The following is a 22,623-nucleotide window of genomic DNA, read 5'->3' on the forward strand; positions in this document are numbered from 1 at the left end:
ACCACCAATAAATTGGTTTTTGCGTGGGTTACTCCGGGACCTGAAAATTATTTCAAGGGTTACCGTGGGGTGAGAAGGTTGAGAAAGGCTCTTCGACACAGTAGGGGGCACTCGTCAAGCGATAAAAGAGGTGGACCAAGAAATGAGAAGGTGTTACCAGCACAGTAAAAACCATTTTGAGGTTTTGGGGAAAAATGTGAAATTACTAAACCAAATTGTGAAATAATCCAAAATACCTTCGTCATTTAATTGTTTATAATATGATTACATAAGACAACCAACATTTTTTTGAGGACCAACACATTCTCACTTCATCGGGGCCTAAATAGTTCTAAGAGCTTCAATGGGCAAAGCTATCGGAAAGAACCTATGATGAATCTAGTGCGGGGATCTCCAAACTATGGCCCTCCAGCTGTTGAAGTACTACCAGTCCCATCATGCCTCTGCCTCTGGAAGTCTTGCCTGTGCTGTTAAATGCCTGTGAAATGGGACTTGCAGTTCCTCAACACCTAGAGGGCCGTAGTTTGAAGACCCCTGATCTTGTGTATTTGTTTGTTGGTGAAGTACTGAAAGTAAAAAAAAAAACCTCTTAGATGGGCATCTTAGCGAACACAATATACAGTGATATGGGATGTGATTTTTTTACATGAATACGACCACATAGGTTGACCTGGATGGACTGGTGTCTTTATTCAACCTTACCAACTATGTATATAAAAAATACCCCAACATAGACTCGGCCACACCCAGCGCCGCTTGGATTGGCCACTAACGTAGAGTTGTAGCAAGGCTGTGGGTAGTCGAATATTTAATTAGTGGCATATACACAATACCCACACTACAGAAAAAAAAACAGACTAGGAAAATACTTTCAATTTCTCTTAGTTGCTCCTTTTGCTGAATACAAAGCTTCCACCGATTGGATGAGGCGGAGAGGCGGGTGGATGACGTCACGATCTCTGTCTCAGCCAATAAGAGGAGGCGTTGTATTCATTTATAGAATGCAAAGCTTCCAGCGAATGGCTGAGCGAAGTTGAAACCTAAGTTCGGCAGGCACGCCCCACAATGCACTGCACCCTGATAGTGCATTGCGAATGGTCAAAGCAAAGCTTTGGCCAATCACAGCATAGGTTGATGTCACTAGGTGAGCGCTGCCCCCTTGTGACGTCATGATAGTATTTAAGAACTGTCATCAGGGTGCAGCTGTGCAGGCGCGCCCAACAATGCACTGCGCCCTGATAGTGCATTGTGATAGGTCAAAGCAATACTTTGGCCAGTCACAGCATAGGTTGATGTCACAAGGGTATTTAAGAACTGTCATCAGGGTGCAGCTGTCAGACGGCCGGGAGCCAGCGTCGCGAGCGGAGCGGGTTTTTTTTTTTTTCTTTCCTCGGGTTAGTGGCCGGCATCGTGATTGACGTCGGATCTACTTCCGGGGACATTTTTTTAATTTTTATTTTTAATAAAAGGCTTGTCAAATACGGTTACCTATCTTTTTTACACTACTTTTTTTTTTCGTGAATGGGTAGCCATACCATGTACTGCATACTCATTCATATGGGGGGGGGGGGGCCCACATGGAAGAAAAATATCTTTAAAAAATATTTTAAAAATATTCTTTCCAAATATATTGACATATATTTGAAATGCTACAATTTTGGCCGTATTCAATATATTTCAAAATATATTTCAATGATGATATATATACTGTATGTTGAAATGCGATTTTATTACAAAGTATATGAAAAATATTTTTCAAAATACATTTCAAATATACTGTATGTCTTTAAAAATACAAATCTACATGTTTGGAATGCACTTACAAATAAATGTAAAAATATATGTTAAAATGACTTTTTTATAGGTTAAAAAATCTGAAGAATATATTTAAAAAATATATATTTTTTTTAAAATATATTATTCAGAGTTTTTTTTAACCAAAAGACGCCCGGCCAATAGCCGTTTGGTGGCCGGCAAATTCTGTAGATTTCCGGGGTGCACGCCAAATGGCGTCCTCCCGGGCATGCGCAGTTTTCGCGCTTGCAGAGCCGCGCAGCGGCGCGATCTGTCACCGGCCGTGTACCCCAGACACGGCCGATGACAGATCTGAATACCGGCCCCCGTTGCCGATACCATGTGACCTGCTGTGACCAATCACAGCAGGTCACATGACAGCAGTTGTATACAATGGATGGCTTCATTCATGCCATCCATTGTATACTAGTGTCTAGCTGTGAATGGTCACAGCGATCACATGCACATGTCATGTGATTAGCTGTGGCCAAATCACAGCTAAGCACAAAAAAAAAAAAACCCCTGAATGAATCGATGTCATTCAGGTAAATGCTTGCTTATAGCAAAGTAATTCTTTGCTGTAAGCAAACTGTGTAAAAAAAACAAAAACAAAATACTGATCACTTCCCCAAAGTAGTACAATGTTACTATGGTAACATTGTACTACTTTGGTCATAGTGAAAAAAATCTTGAAAAAAAAGAAAAAATTTTAAATTAATAAAAAAAAAAAATTATATATTTTTTTTCATACTGTCAGTGTCCCTGATCACCGCCATGCCAGTTATATGATGATGCTGTACTGCACTGGTGACAGTATGTAAAAAAAAAATAATTTTATACATTTTTTAATTTTCTGAAAAATTATGACAAAAAAATACAACTTCAAAAAATTCGCCATGCCTCTTATGAAGTACGTCGGACTGTCTACTCTGCAAAAAGGGGTCATTTGGGGGATATCTGTACTGTTCTGACATTTGGGGGATATCTGTACTGTCCTGACATTTGGGGGATATCTGTACTGTTCTGACATTTGGGGGATATCTGTACCGTCCTGACATTTGCGGGGATATCTGTACTGTTCTGACATTTGGGGGATATCTGTACTCTTCTGACATTTGGGGGGTATCTGTACTGTCCTGACATTTGGGGGATATCTGTACTGTCCTGACATTTGGGGGGATATCTGTACTGTCCTGACATTTGGGGGATATCTGTACTGTTCTGACATTTGGGGGATATCTGTACTGTCCTGACATTTGGGGGATATCTGTACTGTTCTGACATTTGGGGGATATCTGTACTGTCCTGACATTTGGGGGATATCTGTACTGTTCTGACATTTGGGGGGGGGGGGGATATCTGTACTGTCCTGACATTTGGGGGGTATCTGTACCGTCCTGACATTTGCGGGGATATCTGTACTGTTCTGACATTTGGGGGATATCTGTACTCTTCTGACATTTGGGGGGTATCTGTACTGTCCTGACATTTGGGGGATATCTGTACTGTCCTGACATTTGGGGGGATATCTGTACTGTTCTGACATTTGGGGGATATCTGTACTGTCCTGACATTTGGGGGATATCTGTACTGTTCTGACATTTGGGGGATATCTGTACTGTCCTGACATTTGGGGGAAATCTGTACTGTTCTGACATTTGGGGGGGGGGATATCTGTACTGTTCTGACATTTGGGGGATATCTGTACTCTTCTGACATTTGGGGGGTATCTGTACTGTCCTGACATTTGGGGGATATCTGTACCGTCCTGACATTTGCGGGGATATCTGTACTGTTCTGACATTTGGGGGATATCTGTACTCTTCTGACATTTGGGGGGTATCTGTACTGTCCTGACATTTGGGGGATATCTGTACTGTCCTGACATTTGGGGGGATATCTGTACTGTCCTGACATTTGGGGGATATCTGTACTGTTCTGACATTTGGGGGATATCTGTACTGTCCTGACATTTGGGGGATATCTGTACTGTTCTGACATTTGGGGGGGGGGATATCTGTACTGTTCTGACATTTGGGGGATATCTGTACTGTCCTGACATTTGGGGGATATCTGTACTGTTCTGACATTTGGGGGGATATCTGTACTGTCCTGACATTTGGGGGATATCTGTACTGTCCTGACATTTGGGGATATCTGTACCGTTCTGACATTGGGGGGATATCTGTACTGTCCTGACATTTGGAGGATATCTGTACTGTCCTGACATTTGGGGGGTATCAGTACTGTTCTGACATTCTTGGACCTCAAGAAATTAGATTGGCTGTCAGTACTTCAGGATTGATCAATATTCAGATCTATACCATAGTTTGTGAACTCTATAACTTTCCTACAAACTAAATAATACATCCTAATTTGGGTTATTTTCACCAAAGACATGTAGCAGAATACATCTCGGCCTAAATTTATGAAGAACAATTATTTATTTGCAAACTTTTATAACAGAAACAAAGAAAAACGTGTTTTGTTTTTAAAATGTTTGGTCTTTTTTTGTTAATTTAGCAAAAAATACAAATCCCAGTGGTGATTAAATACCACCAAAAGAAAGCTCTAGTTGTGTGAAGAAAATGATAAAATTTTACTTTGTTTACAGTGTTGTATGACCGCGCAATTGTCATTCAAAGTGTGAGAGCGCTGAAACCTGAAAACTGGCCTGGGCAGGAAGGGGGTAAAAGTGCCCTGTATTGAAATGGTTAACATATAAATAAGTCATTTTAACATATATTTGTAAATGCATTCCAAAAATGTAGATTTGTATTTTTAAAAACATACAGTATATTTGAAATTATTTTTAAAAATATTTTCCATATATTTTGTAATAAAAACACATTTCAACATGCAATATATATATATATCCAAGGATCAGGACCCTCCTATCCCTCTTGTATTGAACTGTATTGTTGCTGTATTGTCTCCCGTTATATTGTAAAGTGCTGAGCAAACTGTTGGCGCTATAAATCCTGTATAATAATAATAATAATATATATATATATATATATATATATTTTTAAATATTTTGAATACGGCCAAAATTGTAGCACTTCAAATATATGTCAATATATTTGGGAAAAATATTTTTTAAATATATTTCAAATATATTATTCTTCCATGTGGGAGGAGACACTGAGGGTAGCAGAGACATAGGCTCCTGCTGCTGTCAGTCAAACTCCTTGAGGGTGTGGCTTACCGGAGCTGTGTGAGTCTATGGATGCACACAGCCTGTGTCAGGGACCATCGCGACGCATGGGTCTACACATGCGTAGGCGTCTGTCAAGATGTGCAGGTAGCAGGGCACTAGGACCCAGGCGCACCCGTCGTCTTGACAGTACTAGGCAAGTACTAGGGATGGATGGATGGATGAGCAAAGTCAGATCTATAAGGGAACATCCAGGAGCAGAGTCAGGCAAGCCAAGGGGTCAGGACAGGAGAAGGCAACAAGGTCAGACAATCCAGATCAGAGTACTCACAACACAGGCAACAGGATACAAAAGACCATTCGGCAACAAGCGTCTGTGCAGGGCTCGTTTAAGTAGCCCGCCCTGCACCTGACAGTCGCCGCCTAGGTCCCAGTGCCTGCCTAGTACTGTCAAGACGATGGGTGAGCCTGGGTCCTAGTGCCCTGCTACCTGCGCGTCTTGACAGACGCCTATGCATGTGTAGACCTATGCGTCGCGATGGTCCCTGACAGCCTGGCTCAGAAGGGTGCATCCACCTTCTTAGAACTCGGCTTGCTACAAGAGGCAGGAGGGATCTGAGGGCCCCCTTGTTAAAGGGGCTTCCAGGTTCTGATAAGCCCCCCTGCCCGCAGACCCCCACAACCACCAGTAGGGAAGAAGCCCTTGTCCCCATCAACATGGGGACAAGTTGTTTTGGGGGTGGAGCCCCCCTGCTCCAAGGCACCCCCCATGTTGAGGAAATGTGGCCTGGCATGGTTCAGGAGGGGGCACTCGCTCGCCTCTCCATCTTTCCTGACCTGCCGGGCTGCATGCTCAGATAAAAGTCTGGTTTAGATTTTGTCCGGTTTGGCCAGCTTGGCCCGCACAACCTATTTGAAGGCACATTAAATGCGGCGTTAGGCTTTAGATAATATATTCGGGAATCATAAACATTTTATATCTGCCTGGAGTTCAGCTTTAAACTTGATTCGGTGCCCTTTCTTTTTTTTACAATCTCCCCGACTCTGATTAATTGGGAAGCCGAAGGGGTACTTTTCTCTTTATGAAGGGACCTTGTGGGATCGGGGCACTATCATTTTCGGTCGGCAGGTCTTTGGATGCCCCCCCCCCCTTGTAAATCAACTTTCCCCGTGCAATCAGCTGCATCGCCTTCACCACGAACGACCCGGTAAATGGCGTTTGTTAACATATTATAAATATCCGGTATAAAATATCAGACAGAATTGTCATTCTAATCAGCGGGACAGCAACAAAGGCAAATTGTAGGCTTTCAACAATAAGCTATTGCCGAAGTTTTGTGGAAGAAAACGCATGGCGCTACAGTAATGGAACAATAACTACATGTTACTCCAGATATTGCCCCCGAAATAAAAGCGGAAAGGCGGCGGATACACATAAAAAGCAATTGTTTAATGCTAGGTGCGGCGGACGCACAGCCAGCCATGCCTCGTGGAGGTAATCAGCTTTTTTTTTTCCTATCTTAAGGCTTTCTGTACAATTATTTTTAATGATTGCCCATTATTCCTCAACATGCTGAACTGTCAAGCGATACGAGTCTATAAAGCATTAATTCTCAGCGGTTGTTATGCCGTATAGTTTACCGCTTTCTCCTTTTTGATATAGAAAACGCAATTAAAACCTTTTTTTTCGAAGGACTCTTTAACTGGGGGGGATCCCAGAGACTTTGCCGGAAAGGCAATTTTGTCATCAGGAAATTAAGTGGAAATTTCAGTAACTTTGGAAGTCTTCGGAAATGCTTTTCGTAATTTCGCATAAGGAAGTAGTAAACTTTTTATCATTAAAAAAAATAAAAGTTCTATGCTTGAGTTCCAGCTCCAGTCATTGCTGCCCCTGGAACCTCGGTCGTTATTCTATCAGTTTTTCCTCCGAAACCTGGCAAATTTATAACCGGCGTGGGAATCCTTCCCATTTAATGGCGTCTGTAAACCTCGGCCGTTACTCTGTCTGTTTTTCCTCCAAAAAACCTGGCAAATTTATAATAGGCATGGGAATCCTTCCCATTTAATGGCGTCTGTCAACCTCGACCATCACTCTGTCAGTATTTCCCCCCAAAAAACCTGGCAAATTTATAAGCAGCGTGGGAATCCTTCCCATTTAATGGCGTCTGTCAACCTCGGCAGTCACTCTGTCAGTTTTTCCTCCGAAAAACCTGGCAAATTTATAACCGGTGTGGGAATCCTTCCCATTTATTGGTGTCTGTCAACCTCGGCCGTCACTCTGTCAGTTTTTCCTCCGAAAAACCTGGCAAATTTATAACCGGCGTGGGAATCCTTCCCATTTAATGGCGTCTGTCAACCTCGGCCATCACTCTGTCAGTTTTTCCTCCAAAAAACCTGGCAAATTTATAATAGGCGTGGGAATCCTTCTCATTTGATGGCGTCTGTCAACCTCGACTGTCACTCTGTCAGTTTTTCCTCCAAAAAACCTGGCAAATTTATAACCGGCGTGGGAATTCTTCCCATTTAATGGTGTCTGTCAACCTCGGCCGTCACTCTGTCTGTTTTTCCTAAAAAAAACCTGGCAAATTTATAACCAGCGTTGGAATTCTTCCCATTTAATGGCGTCTGTCAACCTCGGCTGTCACTCTGTCTGTTTTTCCTCCGAAAAACCTGGCAAATTTATAACCAGCGTTGGAATTCTTCCCATTTAATGGCGTCTGTAAACCTCGGCCGTTACTCTGTCTGTTTTTCCTCCAAAAAACCTGGCAAATTTATAATAGGCGTGGGAATCCTTCCCATTTAATGGTGTCTGTCAACCTCGGCCGTCACTCTGTCAGTTTTTCCTCTGAAAAACCTGGCAAATTTATAACCGGCGTGGGAATCCTTCCCATTTAATGGCATCTGTAAACCTCGGCCATTACTCTGTTTTTCCTCCAAAAAACCTGGCAAATTTATAACCGGCGTGGGAATCCTTCCCATTTAATGGCGTCTGTCAACCTCGGCCATCACTCTGTCAGTTTTTCCTCCAAAAAACCTGGCAAATTTATAATAGGCGTGGGAATCCTTCTCATTTGATGGCGTCTGTCAACCTCGACTGTCACTCTGTCAGTTTTTCCTCCAAAAAACCTGGCAAATTTATAACCGGCGTGGGAATTCTTCCCATTTAATGGTGTCTGTCAACCTCGGCCGTCACTCTGTCTGTTTTTCCTAAAAAAAACCTGGCAAATTTATAACCAGCGTTGGAATTCTTCCCATTTAATGGCGTCTGTAAACCTCGGCTGTCACTCTGTCTGTTTTGCCTCCGAAAAACCTGGCAAATTTATAACCAGCGTTGGAATTCTTCCCATTTAATGGCGTCTGTCAACCTCGGCCATCACTCTGTCAGTTTTTCCTCCAAAAAACCTGGCAAATTTATAATAGGCGTGGGAATCCTTCCCATTTAATGGTGTCTGTCAACCTCGGCCGTCACTCTGTCAGTTTTTCCTCTGAAAAACCTGGCAAATTTATAACCGGCGTGGGAATCCTTCCCATTTAATGGCATCTGTAAACCTCGGCCATTACTCTGTTTTTCCTCCAAAAAACCTGGCAAATTTATAACCGGCGTGGGAATCCTTCCCATTTAATGGCGTCTGTCAACCTCGGCCATCACTCTGTCAGTTTTTCCTCCAAAAAACCTGGCAAATTTATAATAGGCGTGGGAATCCTTCTCATTTGATGGCGTCTGTCAACCTCGACTGTCACTCTGTCAGTTTTTCCTCCAAAAAACCTGGCAAATTTATAACCGGCGTGGGAATTCTTCCCATTTAATGGTGTCTGTCAACCTCGGCCGTCACTCTGTCTGTTTTTCCTAAAAAAAAACTGGCAAATTTATAACCAGCGTTGGAATTCTTCCCATTTAATGGCGTCTGTAAACCTCGGCCGTTTGTCTGTTTTTCCTCCGAAAAACCTGGCAAATTTATAACCAGCGTTGGAATTCTTCCCATTTAATGGCGTCTGTCAACCTCGGCTGTCACTCTGTCTGTTTTGCCTCCGAAAAACCTGGCAAATTTATAACCAGCGTTGGAATTCTTCCCATTTAATGGCGTCTGTCAACCTCGGCCGTTACTGTCAGTTTTTCCTCCAAAAAACCTGGCAAATTTATAATAGGCGTGGGAATCCTTCCCATTTCCTGGTGTCTATCAGCTTCGGCCATCACTCCTTTCCATTTAATGGCGTTTGAAGAAAGGAGAGTCCTTTCTCCCGAAGCTCCTTTGCTTGATGACCTTTCTTTTGGACATCTTTCTTTCCTTTTATTCCAAGTCTACATGCAAAAATGACCTTAAAGCGAAGATTCACCCAAAAGGGGAAGTTCTGCTTTAAGCCTTTGTCTCCGCTCCCCGTTAAGGATTGGCACCTGTGGGGAGCGGGTACCCAAATTTGATAGTTGTCCTCCCCCCTCCCTCCTCGTAGTCGTGACGTGACAGGTCCTAGAAGACTACGGGACCACTCACAAAGCGCAGAGCTACTCGCACATGTGCAGTGGGCACCTGGCTGGGAAGCCGCAAGCTGTAGATGCCACACTAAAGCCACACTGAAGATGCCAGTGCCGGAGAGAGAAAACGACCGGTGAAGCCAGCCGTGGTGAGGGGTGAGGGGGTGAGGGACAGGTAAGTGTCTGTATTTTAAAAGTCAGCAGCTACAGTTTTTGTAGCTGCTGACTTTTATTTTTTTTATATCAACTGGATCTCCGCTTTAAGTCCATACCAGAAAGCCAGCAGTCCAAACCCCAAGAGGGCTTACCGCCAGGATCCACCACTGGGCGCAAGTGACTGGAGGGACATCTCCCTACCCACTCATACAGCCTCCCACCTAGGAACAATGACTGATCCAGTGAGTCCAGCATGGTTTCCAGCACAAACATGATGCCTGAGCTCCAATCAGTGATTTTGCCTAGGCTGAGATGGTGTCACCAGTCTGCTTGTAGACTGGTGGTAGAGTGGGGTCCCCTTTATGGCGCCTCCTCCCCCTGGGAGAAAGCTGGGAGACTAGACAGGTCCTAGTTGGAAGGTGGGTAGTCTAGGGAAGAAAGAGGAACAGGCAACATCATCTGTTGCTCTCCTGCTCCCAACCCCCCCCCCCCCCCCGGGTTCCCCCATCCTGGTCCCTGGAGATAGAAAAGAGATCCTTGGAAATGGTTTATCCCTCTGTCCCTCTCATCCTTGGCCAGGAAGAGCATAGGCTCATCCAAATCCAGGGCCTTGAACCAAGAGCCCGTTTGTTACTGGACTATGTTGATCTATTGAGGCTTTCAGTAAAGAACATTAACAGCATCCAGCCTTGTGGTGCTTTTATTCGGTAAGAATGCTGCTCTGAGAGTGAGAATGAGTGCTGCTGGTGTCCCCTAGCTGTCAGCCTGGAGAAGATGCCCAGTGTCTGGAACCCCTGGAATGGGATGAAGCACACAGTCAGGAGTGTGGATTGGGGATCGGTCTCTGCCCGCCATCCACACATCGGGGAGAGTCTTCGGGCAAAGTCCTGTATTGCCCAGAAGGTTAATGACACTTTGGGGGTCAGCTCGGTGCTTGCTTAGGCCATGTGAGAGGCAGTCTGCCACCCATCAACATGCTGCAGGTGGAACCCAGGGGAAATAACCTAGGCCCCTTGAAATAACCTAGGTCTCTCTTACCTGTTTAGAGGCTGCCAGCCCAGGTACCAGTTCCAGAGCACACCAACAAAATTTTAACTCAGTCTACGGGTGTCTTTTTGAAGATTTATTCCAGTACTTGAAAACAGGTGGGTAGAGGGATGAGGGTACAGGATACTCCAAAAACACACACAGGTATTAGAGGACAAATTCTCAAGCGAAGTTCTGTTCCCATAGTGTTTAGTCCTTCAATTGCAGCGTCCAATAATGCTCTAAATGGAGGGGACATCCAGCTAGTCTGAGACTGTATGAAGGCGGTGTCAGTTCTTGCAGCAACCTCTGACATCTAACCTTCAAGGTACTTTTACACCTGGATCTCTAGGCAAAAGATCCTACTAACAATGTCCAGAGGTAGCTCCCCAACCCGCTCCCCTGCAACACTTGCCAGTGATAGAATTCCCTCTCCAGCCCAGCTTTCATATCTGATGTCTTCCAGTAAGTTTCTTTAGGTCCAAGTTCCTCCATGGCCCTCAGAGAAGCACATGCTGAGGCCTAACAGTGACAGGCCTTTTATAACACAGGCTGCCTGCCAGGGGAGAGGCCTCGAAGAACCATTTTTAGCATAACTCAGTGGCTATCCCTTCCTACTCTATTTCTGGAAACTTCTTCTGGAGATAAGCAAGAGCGATCAAGGGTGACCTCACCAGACCTGAAAAATAAATTGCTACTCAGCTAGGTACAACAGAGCCAAAGTATTAGCCAGCCTAGGGCAGGGTTGCTACACTTTTGTCGAACCAAGTGGTACAAATGTTCGTAAGGAAATTTTCCTCAGTAAATTTAAGGACATTACAAATGTCATTTGAAAGTACTTCAGATAATGTTTGTATTTGAAGAGAATGGACTTTCCCCACCGAAAACCACATTTGCTCTTCGGAACTTGTTCATTTTGAGGAAAAGTTAGCAGAGTCTTCAAATGCTGTAGATACGACATGAAGAAACATTCATGTAATGCAAAGAAGTACTGCATAGTTTTTTTGCCTTGACACACCCTTGAGGACAAGGCATTATCATGTAGACAAACCCGGACATTTGGTGGCAAAGGTGTCCTGTCTACAAACTCTTGTCACCTTTCGGCATTGACTATGGCTCCCCATCACTTCAGGAATGCATTTGTTTGCATGCCAATGTCTTTCACTACTAAGTTAATAGAGTTTGCTGTAAGCCAGCATCACGGTGACCTATATTGATCATGCCTATGATTATGGAACACTACCCTCGTAAGGACCTCTGAATTTGGTTTGGGTCCCCTAAGCACTGCACATCCAGACAACTCGCATTTTTAACTCTTCCATTTCCAAAGTCAGTAAACAATCCATGGACTTATTTTTTTTCAGGGATTGAGATTGGATAGGGTAAAGGGGTTATGGGATGCCCAATTTGATTGAAGAAATAGCAGAATGAGGATGTTTCCTGCTCTAGCACACTTAGTAAAAAAAAGGACAGACACTTGACTGTATTCCAGCCGCAACCATTACAGTCCTTAGTAAAGTAATCCTCTTCTAGTAGCTTGGTGTCCCCTGAGTGGATTTCTAGTAACGTGACAATGTGTAGGAGCTTTTGGTCGCCTTGTGGCACAGACTACCAGCCCATCTGGGTACGGTATCTGATCCCAAGACAAGGGATTGGATAAGTTGTGAACTGTCCCCGGAAGACTTGCCAGAACTTGCATCCCGCAGACTTCTCCCTTCTAGGCTCTGGGCATGCAGAGGTACTTACACTGTCTTTGTCCTGCAGCTGTGGACAGAACTATTTTGAGGCCTTCTAGCTGGGCTGGTTCTTCTCCAAGCTTTGTAGGCTGTCCTTCCCCAGTGGATGGCAGGGCAGTGGAGCTCCCTCTTTCAGCTATTCTTCAGCTCCCAACCTGGAAGCAGCACCCCCCTCCTCTGAGGCTCCCTCCTAGACTACACAGCAACACCTCTCAGTAATCCGTCATCCACCTGACTCCCCTGCTAGGATGACTCTCTCATATTTATGGGCTAGTCTACTACATTACCTGGGCCTCTTAGCCTGGGATTGGTCAGACTCCCATGCATATGAAGATTAAGGTCTCCGACCTTCTGCCTATTGGCTTCTGGAACCTTCCATGGACCTCCAGAACCAGATGGAGGCGACAGAGTCCCAACCTGCTGAGTCATCCAGCCCCACCTCACACTGAACCCACAGTAACTCATGCTCACTCACTACCATGAGCCAAAAATAAATTTACCTTACGCATGCTATCATTATAACCTAGAGCTTACCTGCATAAAGTCCATTCATAAAAACAAAATTATGAAGAGCAGAACTCCCCCCCCCCTCCTTTGGGGCTCCTTCACAGACTATACAGCAACAACTCTCAGCAATCCATCTTCCACTCAACTCCCCTGGGCTAGTCTACTACATTACCAGGGCCTCTTAGCATGGGATTGGTCAGACTCCCATGAATATGCAGATTGAGGTCCCTGCCCTTCCGCCTACTGGCTTTTGTAAGTTTCCATGGACCTCCAGAACCAGATGGAGACGACAGAATCTCAACTTGCTGAGTCATCCAGCCTCACCTCACACTGAACCCACAGTAATTCAAACTCACTCACTACCATGAGTCAAAAATAAATTTACCTTACACAAGCTATCATTATAATGCAGAGCTTACGTGCATAAAGTCCATTCATAAAAAACTAATTATAAAGGGCAGAACCAACCCTCCTCTGGGGCTCCCTCCCAGACTACACAGCAACAACTCTCAGCAATCCATCTTCCACCCGACTCCCCCGCTAGCATGGCTCTCTCATATTTATGGGCTAGTCTACTACAGTACCTGGCCCTCTTAGCCTGGGATTGGTCAAACTCCCATGAATATGAAGATTGAGGTCTACGACCTTCTGCCTACTGGCTTCTGGAACCTTCCATGGACCTCCAGAACCAGATGGAGGCAACAGAGTCCCAACCTGCTGAGTCATCCAGCCTCACCTCACACTGAACCCACAGTAACTTATGCTCACTCACTACCATGAGCCAAAAATAAATTAACCTTACACACGCTATCATTATAACGCAGAGCTTACCTGCATAAAATCCATTCATAAAAACAAAATTATGAAAGGCTGTATTTCCTCCATTGGAATCTAAAGTTTGTTTATTGCCTTTTTTTTTTTTTGTAATGTGAGAATTGTAGTTTGGCAGCCTAGCTTTACAAATGTCACCCGCAGCTTTTTAAAGGTTACCCATTTTAATTATTCTACTCACAATTTCACATACGGTTGTCAAACACATGCAGTTACTAGTCCCCGAGGACCAGAATATCATTTCATAATTTTGTGTTTGTACATTAAACTGGATTAATATAATTTACTTGTTACATTTTAATTGAAACAGCCTGATACTATATATGGCTTTTATCCCTTTAATTTGTAGGCAGCAGTTTTGTGATCACGGAAGGGAGCTATCTCGATATATCTAACTGGGTCAACCCAGCCCAGCTGTTTCTCTACTATCAAGTAAACGCCACCTCTCCATGGGTGCGGGATCTTTGCGGCCAAAGAACTATAGATTCCTGTGAACAGATATGTGACCCAGAGACAGGTGAGTCCAAGAAGGAGAGAAGATTTAGGCCCTTTGTTATGAATGGATGCAAGTTAGTAATGAATGCGGCTTGGTATTGAAAATGATGGCTTCCAACGGTCCCTCATTTTGAAGGACTGTCCCACTTTTGGAACCAAATCCCTGTTTGCTCCTCAGCTGTCCCTGTTTTTTGGTTTGATCTATAGAACATTATTCGACCTCTAAATTATTGCATTTAAAATTAAAAATGGTGGTGACAAAAGCACTTGTGGGTTTTACCAATCATTTTTTTGCATTTTTATTCTTCATGGTCCATTGGGGGTATATATTTCATATAATTGCAAAATGAGCAAACAGTGTGGGAAAAGATAGAATTCTAGGATGTATCACTAGAGGAGTCACCAGGAGGAGGAAGGAGGTCCTGATTCCCCTATATAGATCTTTATATCACTAGAGGGGTCACCAGGAGGAGGAAGGAGGTCCTGATTCCTCTATATAGATCTATATATCAATAGAGGGGTCATCAGCTGGAGGAAGGAGGTCCTGATTCCTCTATATAGATCTTTATATCACTAGAGGAGTCACCAGGAGGAGGAAGGAGGTCCTGATTCCCCTATATAGATCTTTATATCACTAGAGGGGTCACCGGCAGGAAGAAGGAGGTCCTGATTCCTCTATATAGATCTTTATATCACTAGAAGGGTCATCAGGTGGAGGAAGGAGGTCCTGATTCATCTATATATAGAGGTTAGGTTATCACCAGGGGGATCACCAACAGGAGGAAGCAGGTTCTGATTCATATAGATTGGGACTAGAGGGATCACCAGCAGGAGGGAGGAGGTCCTGATTCCTCTATATAAATCTTTATGTCACTAGAGGGGTCACTGGCAGGAGGAAGGAGGTCCTGATTCCTCTATATAGATCTTTATATCACTAGAGGGGTCACCGGCAGGAGGAAGGAGGTCCCGATTCCTCTATATAGATCTTTATATCACTAGAGGGGTCACCGGGAGGAGGAAGGAGGTCCCGATTCCTCTATATAGATCTTTATATCACTAGAGGGGTCACCAGGAGGAGGAAGGAGGTCATGATTCCTCTATATAGATCTTTATATCACTAGAGAGGTCACCAGGAGGAGGAAGGAGGTCCTGATTCCTCTATATAGATCTATATCACTAGAGGGGTCACCAGCTGGATGGAGGAGGTCCTGATTCATCTATATATAGAGGTTAGGTTATCACCAGGGGGATCACCAACAGGAGGAAGCAGGTTCTGATTCATATAGATTGGGACTAGAGGGATCACCAGCAGGAGGAAGGAGGTCCCGATTCCTCTATATAGATCTTTATATCACTAGAGGGGTCACCGGCAGGAGGAAGGAGGTCCCGATTCCTCTATATAGATCTTTATATCACTAGAGGGGTCACCAGCAGGAGGAAGAAGGTCCCGATTCCTCTATATAGATCTTTATATCACTAGAGGGGTCTCCAGCAGGAGGAAGGAGGTCCCGATTCCTCTATATAGATCTTTATATCACTAGAGGTGTCATCGGCAGGAGGAAGGAGGTCTTGATTCATCTATATAGATCTTTATATCACTAGAGGGGTCACTGGCAGGAGGAAGGAGGTCCTGATTCCTATATATAGATCTTTATATCACTAGAGGGGTCTCCAGCAGGAGGAAGGAGGTCCTGATTCCTCTATATAGATCTTTAGTTAGACATCATCTAAAATACTGTGTCCAGAGACCTCACTTACAAATAGATATTTAGAAGATAGAACAAGTGCAGAAACGGGCAACAAAAATGGTGCAAATTCTGAGGGATAAAGTATACTACATAACTGGAGAGACTCTGTGAACTTAATATGTACAGTTTTGAGGAAAAAGTAAAGGAGAGACATGTCTGAAATGTTTAAATACACAAAAGGTTCAGGAGGGCAGTATGTTCGATATGAAGCTAAGATCAAAAACACGGGGACGTGACCTCAAACTAGAAGGAAGAAATGTCAATACTAATCTTAGAAAGTATTATTTTTCTGAAAGAGTTGTTGATGTTTGAAAAAAAAAAAAATTGGAAAAACATGGAGCAGACTTGATGGACTTCTAGATCTTTCTTTGCCGTAACTTGGATGGTGCCGGGGGGACGTCCTTTCCCTACATACCTCGTGCTGAAAGGTGTCCTTTTTTATCTCAGAATGTTTGAAGGTATGGAATTTTGGAACTACTACCTGGTAAAGCTTTTATCCACAGGAGTGTTGCAGAATGTTGGGGTTCCTCCAGGGGTTTCTAAGGTTTTTTGTTTAAAGAAGGCAATAGTGAATTCATTTCCCACCTGATGGTGTCTGCACAGTCCTAACATCAAATTCGTTCAATAGAACCAGTTGAGTAGGACCAGTAGAACCTCTCCTCTTTCAATGACGTATCTACTGACACCAATGTCCTTTTTGCTGTGTGGAAGGCACTTTTGAGTGACCCAATGGCCTCAAATTCTTTTCAAAGACAAAAAAAAGAAAAGAGCTCCTTACTAATCACTAATATGAAGGGACGCCTCTTCTACTGATAACCAATGTAAACGGGGATGTTCTCCAAGGAAGACATTGCCAACTAGCCATTCATCTAACTCAACATTTCTCAACTGGTCACCAAGGTAAAGATATTCTATGGATTTTACTGTCTGTGTTTCTTGATTATTATCACCTACAATCAGAGGCGTCCCTAGGGTTGGTGCCACCCGGTGTGGTAACACATGGTGTCACCCCTCCAGAGAGGAAAGAGCGATGCCGGTTTAATAGTAAAATGAGTATCCCTGACCCGTGAAGATATGTATCCCCTAAAGCAGGGGCGGACTGACCATTTGGAAACTCTGACACTACCCGAGGGCCCGGGGTCAGTAGGGGGCCCCATGAGATGTCTTTTTCATTGGCTTTTTTGAGTTTGGGCAAGGACACAGGGGCCCCATGATCCCCTATTGCCCGGGGGGCCCATGAGTTGTCACTCCGCCCCTGCCCTGAAGCAACTGTGCATGTGCCGGTTTCAGGCCGAAGGACTCTGACTTTAGCACAGAGACCTGTAAGGGGTTAACTGTAGCAGCTCTGTGCTAAAGTCGGAGATCGGCTTCTCTTCGGCCTGAAACTGGCACATGAGCAGTTGCTTTAGGGCAGGGGCGGATAGAATAGAAAATAAAGGAAAATAATAAAAAAGAATAGAATAGAAAAAATAGAAAAAATATAGCTGTCTTCCATACTTCAAATTTCGAAAAGAAAAGAAAAAAAAAACAGAAAGATTAGAGTAAAGCAGAATGGAATAGAATATAAAATAAATCAATAGAATAAAATAGAATAGAAAATAAAGGAAAATAATAAAATAGAATAGAAAAAATAGAATAGATTGGAATAGAATAAACTAGAAAACAAATAAAGCTGTCTTCCAAAATTCGAATTTAGAAAAGAATAGAAAAAAACAGAATAGAGTAAAACAAAATGGAATAGAAAATAAAAGAATACAATAAAATAGATCAGAAAAATAAAGGAATATAATAGATTAGAATAGAAAAATAAAGGAATACAATAGAAAAGAACAGAACAGAATAGAAAATAATACAGTAAAACAGAACAGAGCAGAAAAGGATAGAAAATAAATCAATAGAATGAAATAGAATAGAAAATAAAGGAGTAAAATAGAAAATAATAGACTAAAATAGAATAGAAAATAAAGGAAAATAATAGAATAGAAAAAATAGAATAGATTGGAATAGAATAAACTAGAAAACAAATATAGCTGTCTTCCAAAATTCGAATTTAGAAAAGAATAGAAAAAAACAGAATAGAATAGAGTAAAACAAAATGGAATAGAAAATAAAATAATAGAATAAAATAGATCAGAAAAATAAAGGAATATAAAAGATCAGAATAGAATATAATACAGTAAAATAGAACAGAGCAGAAAAGAATAGAAAATAAATAAATAGAATAAAATAGAATAGAAAATAAAGGAGTAAAATAGAAAAGAATAGAATAGAAAAAAGTAGAAAAAATATAGCTGTCTTCCAAAATTCGAATTTCGAAAAGAATAGAAAAAAACTGAATAGAATAGAGTAAAACAGAATAGAATAGAATAGGAAAAAAAAAGAATCAATAAAATAGACCAGAAAAATAAAGGAATAGAATAGATTAGAATATAAAATAATACAGTAAAACAGAAAAGACTAGAAAATAAATCAATAAAATAAAATATATTAGAAAATAAAGGAGTAAAATAGAAAAGAATATAAAAGAATACAATAGAAAAAAAACTGAAAAAATATAGCTGTCTTCCAAAATTCGAATTTTGAAAAGAATAGAAAAAAGGAATAGAAGAGATTAAAATAAAAAAATAATACAGTAAAACAGAACAGAGCAGAAAAGAATAGAAAATAAATCAATAGAATAAAATAGAATAGAATATAAAGGAGTAAAATAGAAAAGAATACAATAGAAAAAAAACTGAAAAAATATAGCTGTCTTCCAAAATTCGAATTTCGAAAAGAATAGAAAAAAATAGAATTGAATAGAGTAAAACAAAATGGAATAGAAAATAAAAGAATACAATAAAATAGATAAGAAATAGATAAGAAAATAGAGGACAGAAAGGAATATAAAACAGAAAGGAATAAAACAAAATGGGATAGAATAGAAAATACGAGAATACAATAATATATACCAGAAAAATAAAGGAATAGAATGGATTAGAATAAAAAATAATACAGTAAAACAGAACAGAGCAGAAAAGAATAGAAAATAAATAAATAGAATAAAATAGAATAGAAAATAAAATAAAGGAGAAAAATAGAAAAGAATAGAATTGAAAAAAGCTGAAAAAATATAGCTGTCTTCCAAAATTCGAATTTTGAAAAGAATAGAAAAAAAAACAGAATAAAATAGAGTAAACAGAATGGAATAGAATAGAAAATAAAAGAATACAATAAAATAGATCAGAAAACAGAGGACAGAAAGGAGTAAAACAAAATGGGATTGACTAGAAAATAAAAGAATACAATAATATATACCAGAAAAAAAGGAATAGAATGGATTAGAAATTGGAATAAAAAATAATACAGTAAAACAGAACAGAGCAGAAAAGAATAGAAAATAAATAAATAGAATAAAATAAAATAGAAAATAAAGGAGTAAAATAGTAGTAGGAGTAGAATAGAAAAAAACTGAAAAAATATAGCTGTCTTCCAAAATTCACATTTCGAAAACAATAGAAAAAAATAGATCAGAATAGAGTAAACCAAGATGGAATAGAAAATAAAATAATACAATAAAATAGGCCTGAAACCGGCACATGCGCAGTTGCTTCAGGGCAGGGGCGGAGTGACAACTCATGGGGCCCCCGGGCAATAGGGGATCATGGGGCCCCTGTGTCCTTGCCCAAACTCAAAAAAGCCTATGAAAAAGGTACCAGGGGCATCTCATGGGGCCCCCTATTGGCCCTCGAGCAGTGCCTGAGTTTCCAAATGGTCAGTCCGCCCCTGATTAGAATAAAAAAATAATACAGTAAAACAGAACAGAGCAGAAAAGAATAGAAAATAAATAAATAGAATAAAATAGAATAGAAAATAAAGGAGTAAAATAGAAAAGAATAGAAAAGACTAGAATAGAAAAAAATGAGAAAATATTGCTGTCTTCCAAAATTCGACTTTCGAAAAGAATAAAAAAAAAAACAGAATAGAGTAAAACAGAATGAAATAGAATAGAATAGAAAATAAAAGAATACAATAAAATAGACCAGAAAACAGAGGACAGAAAGGAACAGAAAACAGAAAGGAATAGAATAGATTAGAAAAGAAAAGACTAGAGAACAATTAGAATAGAACAGAAAGAAAATCACCATCTTCCGAAATTCCAATTTCGAATAGAACAGAACCGGCTATTCTTCACCATGATTTCAGATCGATTCAATATTTTCTCTTCGAATTTGATGGGAATACTTTGAATCCACTGGAATGGAATCCATTGGAAAACAAAATGGCGGCAGACCGGTTTGGTTGCGGCGAGCGGCGAGAGGTTGTGCGGGAGAACTCTGGCACGGATGAGGCAATGCGAGGATTGGTGAGCAAGCTGTGCCACGTTGGCTTTCCCAGTCGGGCGGCAAGAACCAACCAAACATCGCTGTCAGTTCTGAACTCCGAAATGCGATCTACTTTCACCTTGCGCATACTTTCCGTCAATATTGGGCAATTATCTTTGGTATCCTATTCCCCCATAAAAAGAAACAAAAATTGGATTGGTATATTCAGTGCAATGCGATTGGCAGAAGCGCACCATCTGCAGACGCCGCGGCCGGGAAGAAGCCTCAGAAACAAAGGTAATCATCGCTTCTTCTCCACATATTCCTCTGTGATGTCAGACACCAGCGTCTTCTGCGATTTAGAATTTTTTTTTCCAGTATTCGGTACAAGCGGGTGATGGGCACAGATGGGGGGCGACTCCCGGCTTTACAAATGGTGATTAGGAAGAGTCGCTGCAAGCGGTTGGATTGCTGTCTGGCCTTGACTGGGAGGCGGATCTGGTAAATGTATCTTTTCTTTATTAACGCCCTGGTCACGCCCAGGGGTGGACTGACAACTCCTGGGGCCCCCGGGCAATAGGGGATCATGGGGCCCCTGTGTCCTTGCCCACACTCAAAGCACACCCAAAAAAGGCTATAAAAAGTGCCAGGGGCATTTCATGGGGCCCCCTACTGACCACGGGCCCTCGGACAGTACCTGAGTGCACAAATGGTCAGTCCTCCCCTGGTCACGCCGGGTGCGATTTGCCATGCGATTTGCCATGCGACCTGTCATGTGACTTGCCATGCGACTTGCCGTGCGATTTGCCGTGCGATTTGCTATGCAACCTGGTGGGGGTCCACAGTGGAGAGGGAGGGGCCACAGTGATGGGAGGACCACTGTGGTCCCCCTGCCACTGTTGCCCTCATCACTGTGCCCCCCCACTGTGGTCCCCCCGCCAATGTGGCCCCCCCACCACTGTGGTCCCCCCGCCACTGTGGCCCCTCTCCCCCACTGTGGTCCCTCCCACCACTGTTGTCCCCCGCCACTGTGGCCCCTCCCACTACTGTGCACCCCCCCACTGTGGTCCCCACAGCACTATGGCCCCTCTCCCCACTGTGGTCCCCCCTGCCAATGTGGCCCATCCCCACCACTGTGGTCCCCCCCGCCACTGTGGCCCCTCTCCCCAACTGTGGTCCCCCCCACCACTGTTGTCCCCCACCATTGTGGCCCCCCCACTACTGTTCACCCACCCACTGTTGTCCCCCACCACTGTGGCCCCTCTCCCCACTGTGGTCCCCCCACCACCGTGGCCCCTCCACTGTGGTCCCCCCGCCACTGTGGCCCCCCCACTACTGTGCACCCCCCCACTGTGGTCCCTCCACCACTGTGGCCCCTCTCCCTCCCTGTGGTCCCCCCTCCACTGATTAGCCCTGTGCTGATCACTTGCACCCTCCCAAAGAAGAAAAAAAAAAAACCTCTCTAGCCATACACACTAAACTGAGCATGTGCAGAGTGACACCTAGGGCTGTGTACTGCAGATGGATTGGGGACAGTAGAAGAAGGGGAGGATCAGAGAAGACAGGATCAAACTTCCTTTTTCACACAATGTGGAGGATTAACCCCTTAGGTTGCACAGTGAGTATAACCAGCATGCTTTACTGCATCTACAGACTGATTGCACTGTTGTGGGTTTAGAAACCCTCTAATACTAATTTGGTTTTTGTTTCGTTTAGTTTTCGATCGGGTTCAAATTTTCTCCAACGGATTAGAAGTATTCGAATCGAAAAATATCGAATGGATTCCAATTCATTGTGAAGAACAGCTGGTTCTATTCTTTTTACAAAATTCGATCTTTGGAAGACGGCTTCATTCTTTCTAGTTTTTTAAAGTTCTGTTCAAAAATCAAAACTGGAATTTCAGAAGGCAGCTATATTCATTCTATTCTATTCTATTTTATTCTGGGAAATCCCTGCGGTTCCCACACCCGTGTTTTTAGATGCGCCATTGAGAATGAACATACAAGCCCTTTCAGTAGATTTGGACCATCCTTGGCAGCAATGACTTCAAGCAAGCCCTTTCAGTGGATTTGGACCATCCTTGGCAGCAATGACTTCAAGCAAGCCCTTTCAGTGGATTTGGACCATCCTTGGCAGCAATGACTTCAAGTAAGCCCTTTCAGTAGATTTGGACCATCCTTGGCAGCAATGACTTCAAGCAAGCCCTTTCAGTAGATTTGGACCATCCTTGGCAGCAATGACTTCAAGCAAGCCCTTTCAGTAGATTTGGACCATCCTTGGCAGCAATGACTTCAAGCAAGCCCTTTCAGTAGATTTGGACCATCCTTGGCAGCAATGACTTCAAGCAAGCCCCTTCAGTAGATTTGGACCATCCTTGGCAGCAATGACTTCAAGCAAG

At 42.7% G+C, this 22,623-nt stretch overlaps 1 protein-coding gene across 3 annotated transcripts in view; it reads left to right on the top strand.

The window, feature by feature from the left end:
* The window catches only part of ASTN2 (astrotactin 2), a 521,452-nt gene that overhangs the window by 172,200 nt on the left and 326,629 nt on the right, over nucleotides 1-22,623 (top strand). For all 3 annotated transcript variants that reach the window (XM_089685523.1, XM_089685524.1, XM_089685525.1), the window contains one exon: nucleotides 14,028-14,195. In XM_089685523.1, the coding sequence (XP_089541649.1) occupies nucleotides 14,028-14,195 (168 nt within the window). The remainder of the gene's footprint in view (nucleotides 1-14,027; nucleotides 14,196-22,623) is intronic.

The sequence above is a fragment of the Staurois parvus genome, unplaced genomic scaffold (genome assembly GCF_062004578.1).
Source record: "Staurois parvus isolate SC_StPar_1 unplaced genomic scaffold, SC_StPar_1.0 ptg000377l, whole genome shotgun sequence".
NCBI classification, from domain to species: domain Eukaryota; kingdom Metazoa; phylum Chordata; class Amphibia; order Anura; family Ranidae; genus Staurois; species Staurois parvus.